The 13,121-nt window shown below is 46.2% G+C and overlaps 1 protein-coding gene across 1 annotated transcript; it reads right to left on the bottom strand.

Moving 5' to 3' along the window:
• Nucleotides 1-10,577: 10,577 nt before the first annotated feature.
• LOC122202618 (NADH dehydrogenase [ubiquinone] 1 alpha subcomplex subunit 12-like) lies at nt 10,578-11,099 on the bottom strand. The gene is given in 1 exon segment (XM_042909040.1): nt 10,578-11,099. A coding segment is annotated over 1 exon segment (438 nt). The 5' UTR covers nt 11,094-11,099; the 3' UTR covers nt 10,578-10,655.
• Nucleotides 11,100-13,121: the final 2,022 nt, after the last annotated feature.

The raw sequence follows: 13,121 nt of genomic DNA, 5'->3' as shown, positions 1-13,121 counted from the left end.
CTTTGTTTGATCTGTTAACTTCCTGGTGTTGATGACCTTCCACACAGGGGGAGCTACCGAGGAACTGACAAATGCTACCTTCGAGACCCCACAAACTGTTTCCAGCTTCCTCAGTGATGACTGGGCCAAGTAGTCAAGAGGTGTATGTAAATATACAGTGGCTGTCAGAAAGGGCTAATAATCTAGGACAGAAAAGGAGCACCTTGCCTCAGAGCTCACAGCATGCGACAATCAGTCCTGAGGTAAGGCAAGAAGAAGGTGGGGCGTTGTACCCAACACAAAAGGAACCAGCACTGGCTTTGCTGCTTCTCCAGCCCAAGGCAGGGTAATGCAGCTCTTGCGTCTTCTATGCTTCTGAGTCCTGCTATGGAAGACTGCGGCTTCTCAGAGCATCTATATTCTGGGGTGATGTTCTGTCTTTCCTACTGTCCTTCTCAGAGATTTGCATGGACAACATCCCCCAGTTGGACCCTGCTCTTGATGACCAGCTTTCCTGAACTGAGGGGAGATACCATATCAGAGCAGGACGTGGAGGAGAAGGGACATGGCAGAGAAAGTGCTGGGGGTGGCGAGGGGTGGGGGGAGATAGTGGACAGGGCCCTGCCTCGGAGGGCAGGGGAGTTTAAGCAGGGCTGGCCCACTCTGTCAAACAGAGCAGAAGCCCAGGCATGGAAAGAGCTGAGCATTCTCTGTGCCTATAAGTGACTGTGTTAGTTTCCTAAGGCTGTCATAACAATGTCCTACAATGTGGGTTGCTTAAAGCAATAGAAATTGACTCTTTTATAGGCCAGAAGTCAAAAATCAAGGTGTTTTTATAACCGTGCTCTCTTTCAAAGTCTTTAGGGGAAGATCTTGGCCCGATTTTTCCAGCTCGTGGCAGCCCCAGGTATTCTGGGTTTATGGTAGCATAATTCTAATCTCTGTCTCCATAGTAAAGTGACATCCCCTCCCTGTCTGCATCCCTTTTCCTTTTCTTATCAGGATACCAATCATTGGATTAGGACCCACCTTAATGACCTCATCTTAATTTGATTATATCTGCAAAGACCCTATTTCCAAATAAGGTTACATTCATATGTGTTAGAGGTAGAACTTTGACATATCTTTTTGGGGACACAATTCAACCCATATGAGGTGGTTTTTCATCTGTCAGACGTCTGCGACAATGCGTTACATCTATCTAACTGAAGAATGTTTCACTCCGCAGTCCCTGAGAAAAGAGTGAATGCCAGGAAATGAGGTTTAGTACAGGATCAGTCAAAACGTAAAGTACCTTCACCCCAGGCCCCCAAAGGAGAAGTGCCTCAGTCCAGTACCTTCAAATAAAATACTGCCATTGACATACCCCCAAACATATCATCATCTAGGCCCATTAGGACCAAGTTGGAACCCATTTGGGGGTAGACTGGGAGGATTGTGATGTTCTGATTTTAGCTGTGTCAACAAGACAAGGCTGAGTTGTGTCTTTGCCCTGGCAGGTGTAGACCCTTGGAGGCTTCAGTGCCGGCTGATGTAAAGTGTTTGGACAAAGTCCATTCTTTCTAGGTGTGTACTGGGCATTTTCCTAAAAGCAATGTATAATGATCCCTTTACGCAGAGGATGGGATAGAGGTTCACAAAGGTCAAGTGACTTTCTAATGGTCGCATGACTCATTAATAGTAATGAGGTCTTTGGGGTACCATTCGGGTGTTCTTTGCATTGCACTGTACCATAGTGGCTTTTTTTTTTTTTTTTTTTTTAAATCAGGATGCAGTTACCATCAGTAAATCCATGCCTGAACCCTGAAGACTGGAATCTATCTAATGGAGGTTGAAGGAAATCTCTGGAGTCTGGACAGTGAACCCAGGGCCAAGGGCCCTTCGTATCCCAGAGGGCCATTATTTCCTCTGTTTGTTGCTCATTAATGTTGGCTAAGCACATACAAAGTGCATCAAAAGCACAACAAGGAAGCTATCCCCAAGGAGCTTGCAATGTCATAGCTACAGGCCTTTATATTCAGCATTGTGAGTGGAGAAAACCTTGGGGCAGCCACCTAACCCAGACTGGAGGGCTGTCCCTTGAGGGTGTGACCACTGCACCCGATGCAGAAGGATTCTAGGAGTCAGGAACATCATGTAGAAAAGCCTGGAGGAGGCAAGAGAATGGTCTCCTGGGGTCTGAACCATAGGAAACAAGGAATCCCCAAGATGAGCCTAGTGGTTGGCCATTAGAGTTATGGCCGTGAGGAGCCTTGACACCATGTGAAGGAATTTGATGTTCATTAAAAGTGCTCAGAGAGTTGGGAGTCATCCCAGAAAGATAGGTTTCAGGTGTTCAACTTCTCCCACATCGTGCCAAACTCACTGTGGCTGTGTGCTCGGGCTAGGGCTTTGCTCAGGGCCACTTTGGGCCTCCCACTCTGACTGGAAATGAAACAGTAGCTGATTTGGACTGTGCCCTATTAGAGCTGGGATGGGACTTTGTTGGGGCCCTGATCCCTGTAGGATCCTGGCTCTTTTTCTAAGTCTGTGGTTAGAGAGGGAGGCTGAGCGGGGTGAGAGAGAGGTACCACGGGTTTGCAATGAATAATTGTCAAAGACACAAATGCATCGCTCAGGGTGTGTTATTTTCATGCAGGAGATAGGAACATCTGAGGCACAGAGTGGCCTCATAATTATCTCTGGGTGACACAGCTTGACAGAGCCTCAACTCCTCCCCCTGGGGCACAGACACACAGTGAGCAGCATAAAGCAGTCATCGTGAGGCATCTCCTGATCTCATTCTCAGCCTGCGGGGTCTGCCTAAAGAACTCAGTGCACTGCTCTGGGTTTCCACCTGGCCTGTGGGGAGCCCACAACAGGATGATGCTGAGAATGTTCCTAAGGGCTCCCAACTGCTTGACTGAGCTGGCTGGGGAGCCCTCCCTACTTCCAGAAGCCAAGGGTCATTGCAATGGATGGGACCCCTAGGTTCCCATTTCCCATCTCAAAATGTAGTGCCCTATGTTGCTGGGTAGACTTCAGGCGTCTTAGAATTGAGCCCTGTTTGTATTTTATTCTGGTTCTCTTTATCCTGCGCAGAGGATGGCAGTCGGCTACCACGAATAGTTTCTCTATTAGGAAGACTAGAGGAAAAGGGTCTTTGTTCCACTTTTCTGGACAGTCTACTGGGCCTATGGGCCTCTGAAGAAGGAGCTGTACCACTGTGTCCTAGACTGCCATGGAAACCTGAGCTTCTTAGGAATTCCTATCATCCTAGAACTTTGAGGAGGTCGGGGAATCTGGGAAAAGAGTTTACTCCTTAACAAAGATTACTGGTCCCATTGATTAGGGGACTCATGCCTGCCTGATTAGCAAGGGGCTTCAGGACACATTTTGCAGTCAGGAATGAATATAAAATCAAGGAGACCAAGAAAGAGCAATCAACGATACCCCAACATTCTCCTAAAGCCAGCACTACCAATGTGGGTAGCATCACCACAGCCACTAGAAGCATGAATGTAGCCCATGGCCAGGCAGCTTGGTGTCCAGGGGAGGCATTGTGCCCTGTGTGCTCTGTGGCTCCCTATACAATTCTAAAGCCTGAAATGCAGGGGCAGGAGGTTTTACAGAGAATTGGTACAAGTGAAACACACTTGTCAGAATGAACTGAACCCTATAACAGGGATTCAGGACACGTTTCCAGCATTATCTCTGCACCCCAGCCTGCTATCTCTGGGACACAGGCTCTCACCGTGCCTCAGCATCACCAAGCACTCACGCTATTTTCAACCGCTGTGTCTTTGCACATCCATTTACTTGGCCTGCAATGTTTCTCGGTCTTTGTTATGCAGCAAAACTGTAAAAAACCTGAAATCTCAGTCGAAACTCTCCCTAAGCAGCCTGCCTTCTGTGAGCTTCGAGACCAAAGAAATTAGGATTTTTTTTTTCCCTCCAAAAATTTTGGGCATACCTTGGCTTCAGATGTTAGGAGACTAGAGTGACTATTTGAGTATGTGAGTGTGTACCCCATTTATCACCTGAGATCCCTTAGGGAGGAGGTGCTGCCTTGTCCAGGCTTCCAGAAAGCTCTCCATTTCATAGTCGATGCTCTGAAACTTTGAAAAAGTTGATTGCTTGCCTGTGAGGGCTATGAGGAGATAGCCATTTTTGGGGAAGATAAACTTTAGAACTATGAGAAACTGTGTTTTCTCCTGGTTTGGCAAATAACTTTCATTCTCTAATGGAGAGCTTTAATTGGAACCTTGACTCTGTATTTGGAGGTAATGGGCCTTACTAAAAATGGATTAGAGCAGTTCATAAACTCTTCCTCTAAATGTTAACATATTGCAGGGCCTGCAAAGGTTACTTAGCTTGGCAAGAAAACTCACATTAAAGATCAAAATAACAATTTCCTGGATTCCTGTGCAGGCTTCTAACTTGTCCCAGTATCCTTGGGCCATGGGTAAACAGCTGTGACATAATCAGTAACTGCTGTAAATGGACAGAGAGCCCAAGCTCTTTGCAGTTCTCTTGGAGAACTGGAGGAAGAAATAGGACCGAGTGGACATGAAGGAGTAATTACTGATAACAGTCAATTTTTAGAATGCTTGTTGTGAGCCAGCTTCTCTTCTAAGTGCTTTGCCTAAGTGATCTTACAACCCCTCTGGGCTAGGTTCTGCCATAATTCCCACCCCGAAGATGACTCACCTGAGACACAGAATGCTTGGATGCCTTTTCCCAGGTCCTGTAGCTGAGACCCTAACTGACTGCATTTGATTTTAGAGCCGTGTTCTTAACCACTCTGGTAACACTCTCCTTAATTAGAAAAGAACCTATTGAGGTTCAAGTTCAGAGGGGCTGGCTGAGGCAAACACAGAGACATGGTCTGAAGGATCTCATGTCCTTCACTCCAGAACAGGGGCCAGTGTGCCTTGGGTGCAACAAAGCTGGGGTCTGGAACAGGGCTGGATTGGGGTCTAAATCTAGCTCTTCGAAGGGCAGGGTGCCTTTGAGCATGTTGTTGGAGCCCTCAATACATTGGTTCCCTCATCTGTCAAACAGGATTGTTTTGAAGTTTAATTGAGATGTTTCATATACAGGGGTCAGCATGGGGTCTGGGCACAGGTAGAATTGGGAAAGAAGGAAAGGTGGAGGGAAGGCAGCAGTGTTGGTAAGGGTCTGCTAGGGCAGAATATACGTTTGTCCTCTTGAAATTGCTCCCATTTCTATGGTCATAAGAATGTCCTTTAAAAAAAAAAAAATTTCCAGAAAGGGCCTCAAGCATCTGTTTGTTCCTTTGTGCCTTTCTTCTCCCAGGTCTGGTACTCAATTGCCACTTCTTTTTTACCTCTTTCCCCCCACCCAGTCTTGTCCATTCCCTAGATTATGGGCTGACCATTCAGCTGCAAGCATTGGCCCTTGGGCCTGTGCATGGTTCCCAGATTGGACCCGGGACATCACCATTGCACAAACACGGCCGTCACCCGGGACCTGGCTGAACAATATCCTCCCAGCCATACATATTGGGGTACAGGACCAACTGGAGACACTCACCTGAGAACGTCCTGCTGGCATGGCAGATTGGGGCCAACAGGTGAGGGTTTTCCCTCACTGAGGCAGAGCCAGCGAAGCTAGGCTCACCTTCTAAAAGAGTCATGAAGATGTTTCCTATATGTGAGAGGGGACTGGGGACTATTTCTCTGAGACATCACATTGACTTTAAAACCAGATGCAGACATTTGTGGATTTCAGAAAAAAGTCTTAACGTTAATGGCACTCAAACGCCAAGAGCATGGGCTCTGGTGGCAGGCATAACCCTTCAGTTAAGCTATCCTTAGCTCTGCCACATTCACAGCCTGAACCAAGGTGACTGAATTCCTCTCATAACCATAACACTCATTCATCATGTGTGTTTATAGTAACTGACACACTTCAAGGCCATTGACAAAAAGCAGCCTGCTGATGGCCGAGGGTCTCACTGGTCACACAGTGGGAAAGGACATTGGCCAAGCCTTGAGATCTGGGTAATATGTGACTTATCTCAGGAATGCCTGACTTTGAAAAATATACACAGAGTGACCCACAATGGACCCTTAAAACTCTATTTGCTGGCCTTATGCGTTCTCTGCCTCATTAAAAATGTTGGTTGTTTAAAATTGCTGAGGGATAATTAAACAGGCCTGCAGTTGATTTATGGGAGACAAACAGAGCGATGAATGCACAGGAATATTGTGTTGTGAGGGAGGTAATTTATGAAGATAAAGCTAAATATTGATGGGGGAAGCCCAACTCAAGGTTGGCTGCAAGAAGCGATATATCTTGGGAGTCCTTTAAATACTTGGAGGCCAAAAACATCCAGGTGAGCATCACATCTTGATATCCAGGCCTATATTTTGAATGGCAGCTTTTAAATCCCCTCTTAAGATCTGAAGAAATAATGCAATGAAAGACTGCACCCCACACCCACACTTATGCACACGCACTGCCATATATTTCATGTGACCACAGAGGCTAAGCTATGTTTGGAATTTGAGGTGGAATCAAAGGGAATGGTTGTGATAACAGGGTCTGATGAGTGGCTTTCTCTTTACAACACGCAGTGTTTCCTAGCGGTGTGGCTAATACTCGCCATAAGGCTGCTTTTACAAGTTACAAATTGGAGAGTGTGGGTACAGTTCCGTGAGTCTGGGAGTTCTATGGGAGGGGGTGGGGGAAGGTTTCCTTTCTATCTCTTCTTGGTGAAACTCATAGTAAGAGAACAAGCAAAATGTCCCGAGGCTTATTTCCATGGGGGGAGACTGTCTTGGAAGGTAGAGGAGAGCTGAGATTTTAAGCACTTGAGTTTCCCAGCCTGGCCAGGCTTGCTGCCCTTCTGGGAGCAGCCTCAGTCAGCGGATGGGTGTCCCAATGAGAGCCCTACCTCCCCGTGGCTCCTAGCTACCGTGACAGCTTCCAGGAGGGGCCTTGGGGGGTCAGTGATTGTGAAGTCAAAGACTTTATCCTCATCTCTCTGCCTTGTCACTCTGGTCCCTCAGCAGCCTGTGAGGCCTTTGAAGCCCTTTGAAGGGCTGACTCTCTTGCCTCAGAAGACAACTCCTTCTATTCTGAGAGCTAGTCCCAGCTCAGGCCACCACCCACCTGGACACATCCATGCAGTTACCCATCGCCCACTTCTGGGCACCTTTTCTCTCACCAGCTCTGCCCTCAGCATGTTTCAGGCTGCCCCAGAACCACTTGTAGGGTTCAACACCCAACCTGGGACCCCAGCTTGGGTGTTCTTGGGTCTGAAGTCCAGATCCAATTTCTCTGCCTGTGTCGACCCAGATGTGCACACCACGTGTCCCATAGCTTCCACGGGGAAAAGAAAATTGAGCTCTAGGAATGGGCACAGGTCAAAATAGTGCTTATTAAATAGTTTACCTACATGGTTCCTTTCTTGAAGGCGTTCCTAATAAAATCAAGGTGACCATAAGGAAAGGGCCTGACCCCAACTTCCTTCTCGTTTCAGCTCCACTTTCCCTCTGTATGCTCACCAAGTCAGAAATCCCATCCTCTGAATCCATCCACCTTTCTGCTTCCATGTTTGTTTGAATGCCACCCTCCTTTTTGGGGATGACCTTCTTGTTGCTCCTGTGAAAATGTCAGCTCCAGTGTTAAGCTCTCCCTGTTTCTGTCTGTCAGAAACCAGCTCAGAATGTGAGCAACTCCTTTCTGCACAGAACTCCGGAGCTATCCACAAATCACCACTAAAGACCTCTTTGTTCTAACAAAGGAAACATTTTGCCAACCTGGTTTGAGTTACAGTGTGAACTTGGAAATACTTAAAATGCTTAAAATACTCTTGAATGCAGAATTAAGTTGATTTAAAATGTCCTTGCCTTCAATTTGTTTGAATTGGTAAATTTATTGCATGGAAAAATCAAAGTCAATGACTATATTTGCCCTCCTCAATAAATGCAAACGCAAATCTTAAAAAATTTGCAAATGTTTACCTTATTCCATTTTAATGTCTCTAAGACTTAAAAAGACAATCACATTCTTGGGCTTTTAATGTTTCTGTCATATTTATCAGTAATGTAAACCTAAGCCCATTAACAAAGTAGAACTCGTTGGTTAGATTGGAAACGAGAGTGGCCCCTGTTCTTTGAATCACCAAGGTACCTCCCTGTCCCCATCGGTGGTGCCTTGAGCTTTTACAACCAGATCCAGGAAAAGTTGGCTTCCTTTTTACATGAATAGAAAAGCTGTACTGCTGTACTTGTGGTTCTGAGACTGGCCTCTGCACTGCAGTCTGGTCTGGGGAAAATGTCATTCTCTTCTGTACCGAAGTTGAAGTATTTGGATGATCAGTGACAACACTACAGGAAGCCAGAACGTGAAATGGAGTCAGCATTATCAGTAAATAGCATCAAGTTGCCACTTCAGGAAAAATTGACCCTGTGAGGATTTCAGGGGCAGCAGGGCCATCAGACCTGAAGCCCTGTGGTGAGGTGGGTTATTGTTGTGTGGTCTCGCTGGGTCTGGAGGTGGACAAGTGTTGGGCGTGCGTGTGGGAAAGGATGCAGTGGGGGTGGGGCTGTGTGTGGGTACTAAGATTTAAGGAAAGAAAACCCCACATTGTCATCTGAAAGAAGATAAATGAAAATTGTTGGAGCAATAGGCCTCTAGGGACTAATTACTTGTCTGCTATAATTCAGGGACTGCACTCGTGACTTGCATCGACTCAACATGTCAAATGTCAGTTCTATGTTATGAAATAAAATACATGTTCTTTTAATGTAAACAGTGCAGAAATGTTCTCAAGTGTCCCAAGTCATTAGTCACATTGGACACATTCAGTGCCCTATGACTTGTCCCCATGGCTCTGTGCCTGGAGGTCACTTGGTATGTAAAGAGAAAGCGTGCAGCCATGTAATTAAAACCGATGTAGGCACCTTGTTCATCTGGGGGCTGAGGAGCATCCAAACAGCTGCTCAGGGAAACTCAGGCTTTGCTAACATGTGGTATAGCACATCCAGAATCCAAGAATGCCCCCCAAAATCCCAGACAAAAGCCCCCCCCATGTCCCCCACATGTCCCCCCACATGTCTGCATTTTGCTTTGGTTTTGTTGTAAATTGTTGCAGGAGATTGGAGGGAGGGGGGTGGCCGGCTGGGGCCCTGGTAGGATTTGACTTAGCAGTGGGGGATGGTAAAGCACGTGGGCTTCACATTATACCCCCCGGCTTCCTAGCACTGCATTATGCTGTGTGAGCTGCCTCAGTTTCGTAGGAGTGCTGTGTAGATTAGATACAAAATTTAAGTAAAAATCGTATTAATCATCCAAGGATCAACCAGGGGAAGAGAGGCCACTTTATATATTTATAAACAGAGGGATCTGGTTACCCAGGTGATAAGGTGACTGCAAGGCAGAGCACAGAGACATTGAAGGGATCGATAAATCCCCTGGGTTAGAGGAACCAAGGGGGCACTTGTTGCTACTGGGGTCCAAGCTCAATGGTCATAGGGAAACTGGTAGCTTGACTTGCCTGGAAGGAGCTGGAGACCTAGCTGAAGATTGCCGGAGACACTGCCTAGGTGTGGGCAAAGTGGTGATGGGGAAATACCCTGGCTTCTCCCTTTCTTGTACTCTCTCTACCACGATCTCTCTGTGGGCAAATCCTGCCACAAATCAGCTAGAACGAAAGTCCAGGCAACACAGCCTAGAATGGTCAACACCTACCTGCTCTGAAGCTCCATCTCCATAAAACAGAGAGGGGAAAAGGTTTGGAATGGCTCCTAGGGTAGACAGGCCCATGATCAGCTTATTTTGCATTTCGAGAGCACTCTGCAGCCTAGGAAGTAATTTCCTTAATGGTTTTTGTCTTAGAAATCCCCACAAAGCTCTGTGAATGGTGCATTCTCCCCTCATTTAATGTGTGAGGAAGCTAAGGCTCAGAGGCTTCCAGTAAATGGCTTTAAGCCATCTAGTTTGTCCTGACAGGACTCAAGGTTAGGTCTCCCAACCCCCATCTAGCACCCCCCCCCACCTTCCTCCATGCCACCCTTAGAAATGTACTTTTCTTCTCTTAAGCACTAAGAAGTTCCTTTCACTCATGAAAGTTTTGCATTTCATAGTGTTATTCAAGTTCTCTGTTCCCTTGTTGATCTTCTTTCTGCCTAGTCATTCTATCCATATTGAAAGTGGGATATAACCGAGTCCAATTATTATGTTTGAATTGTCTATATCTCCCTCCACTTCTATGAGCTTTACTCCATGCAATTTGGGGCTCTGTTGTTAGGTGAACACATGTTGATAATTAGTATGTCTTCCTAACAGATTAATCTCCTACTAATTATAATATGTCCCTCTTTTTTTTAAAGTGACATTTTGTGTCTTAAAGTCTATTTTGTCTGATATCAATATAGTCACTCCAGCTTTCTTATGGTTATTGTTCGCATGGTACGTATTTTCTACCCTTTTACTTTCAGCCCATTCATATCTTTGAATCTAAAGTATATCTCTGATATACAGCATATAACTGTTCTATTTTTATCCAATCTGATATTCTCTGCATTTTGATTGGATTGTTTAAGCCATTCATATTTAATAGTTGATATAGTTGGATTTTTTTTAATCAAACAATTTTAATCAGTAAAAGTGCAATTACATGAAGAGCCCCATATTATACATGTTTAAATTATTTTCCATCGTCTTTACTTGTAAGGTGTTGAAGGTGGGACCCACTCTTGAATCTTCTTTCTAGTGGTAGAATAAGGTACATATTGTTCTGGAGTGCCACTCACATTGAACTTATGGTTTGTCCAGATGAATTTATGAGCAGTAGGTGGTTTTGTTGTTGGAGGATCATCAGTCATAGAGTGAAGCCAACGATGCCATTCAGGGGGGACCATGCTTCCATCCACATCCCAAAACGTGTTCTTGCCATTCATTTCAGTTGTATATATAACCCATCGGTGACGACCAAAAAATTGCCTGTTGTCCTCATAGTATTTGTTTCCATATTTGTCTTCCCCCACTAATGTACCAACCCTCACATCATTTGCCCTGAAGAAAACTCATAGATAGCCGCAGAGGCCACCGTGGCTGCTGAGCTGCTCCAGCCCGCGTTTCAGGACCTGCAGGAACTCCATCTTGTCCCGTAGGACTAGCCCCCCAGGTGCTCGATATAGTTGGATTTGTATCTGTCATTTTACTTTTTGATTTCTGTATGTCACCTGTCCTTTTTGCTCCAAATTTAGCATTTTAAAAGGACATGTTACAAAACTATAGTTTTGGGTTTTATGTGCAAAATTTAATACAAAATACCATTTTGCTTTCCTTCCTTTGTGCATGAATCTCTCTCAAGGTCTTCCTTATGAGGAACATAAAAACCTCTTTTTCACCTTGCAGGTCCTGAAGAGCTGTTCTGGGGAAGAGTTTGAGGGGCCTAGGGGAGTCACATGCCTCTGGTAGGGGTGATGAGATGTGATTAGGGAAACACCCAGGAGCACATCGGCCACCACTCTCCCTGCCCTGTACCCCTTTAGAGAAAATTCCTCAAGTTTTCTCTCACCTCAGGCACACTAAGAGGTAGGTTCCTGAATGGCAAAGGAATTCTCCTGGACCTGGCCATCACTGTGCACAAGGACCAGAAGGGCGGCTCTCTGTGGATCATGATCAGGCTAAGGCACCTTCTTCCACAACTCCCAACACCAGTGGTTCCTATCATTCCTTGAGAACCACAAGCTTGTTGCGAATGATAACAGGGAAGCCAATTTGGCAGAGTGGAAAACATCTTTATGACATTATCCAGTGAATAAAGCAAAGTACAAAATTAGACCCTTTGCTGAGAGCACCAGGTACAACAGAGGATGTATGTGGACAGCACCGGGCAGGGGGACAAAAAGCTCAGAAAACATTTTTTCTTGTCATGGTTGTCATAGTTGAATGACAATGTGTCTGCTGCTTTACTTTTGTTACATGTCCTTTACTGGGAAGATATTTTTTTGGGGTTTTTGTTTGTGAAGCCATAAAAAAAATGAAAAATTAAGGAAGGACTGATAAAAAGGAGTGAGGGAAGGAAAGAGGTAGAAAGGGAGAGAAGACAAAGAAAGGGAGGTCAACCTTATTTGGGCTGCAGGCAAAAGATAATCCCTTCAAGTTTTAAGGCAGCTACACTTGATGAATAATGAAAGGAGATCTGAGCTCCATTTGTGTTTTAATATTTACTTAGTGTTGTAAAAAATTGGGGAAAAATAAAGTAAGGTATCAGGGGGAGTTCAAGACCTAAAATGGACCATCTGAAACATGATCTTAAAAAAAGATACCGTGATTCCAGTCTGAAGACTTTAATTTCACACAAGGGAGTAGGAAACTGCACGGCCTGTGAAACATTTTTTACGTCTGGTTATTTGCCCTGCGGGAGGAAGCAGAAGGCTCATCTCTGCATCCCTGACCTCTCTGAGCTGCTTCTGCCCGCCCCTGGCTCCTGTTCTGTGCTGATGTCTGTGACTCACCCTAAGGCCTGTCTCCTGGGCCACCTGCATCTGAGCCCGCATATTCAGGGGGTCACCTCACTTCAGATATCACCTCCATGGAGCCTTCCCGGGCCCTGGGTCCCATTTTAAAAGGGCACTTGAATGCCCTACAGTTCTGTCCCAGAGCTCCGGGACTCTGTCCTCCTAGAAGAAATGATCACTATCTAGACTGATGATGTATTCTTGTCGGGTGGATTCGTCTCGTGTCACTTTAGTGAAGCTGAAACGTTGTTCCTCAGAGTTCTCTGCTTCGAATTGCTCTAAGTGAGCACGGAGTGCACTTGGCATGAGACATGGGAGGCTGCCTCGAGGGAGCAGATTGCCTGCTTCAGGCCAGGGCAGGCTGTCATCACCCATGCGCCGGCCCACCGGGTCTGGGTGCCGCAGCCGCCCGCACTCCCCCCGTCCTCCGGCATCTCCTGCCCCTGTCTCTCTGCCTGGGCATCCGAATGGCTCCGGTTGACCCTTGCGGGTCTGGCACTGTTGCAAGGAGGTCCCGGTTGTCTTTGCTTCCCACACTCCATGTCTGTCATCCCTCCCCATCTGCCTGTCCTGATGCTCCCGGCTGCAGCCTCAGATGCCAGAGCGGCACCCCGCATGGACCACGTCTGACCAACTCTCTGCAGTAAACGTCTGACCTAC

Source organism: Panthera leo, chromosome D2, assembly GCF_018350215.1.
Source record: "Panthera leo isolate Ple1 chromosome D2, P.leo_Ple1_pat1.1, whole genome shotgun sequence".
Classification (NCBI taxonomy): Eukaryota; Metazoa; Chordata; class Mammalia; order Carnivora; family Felidae; genus Panthera; species Panthera leo.
This window is presented reverse-complemented; position numbering and strand designations above follow the sequence as displayed.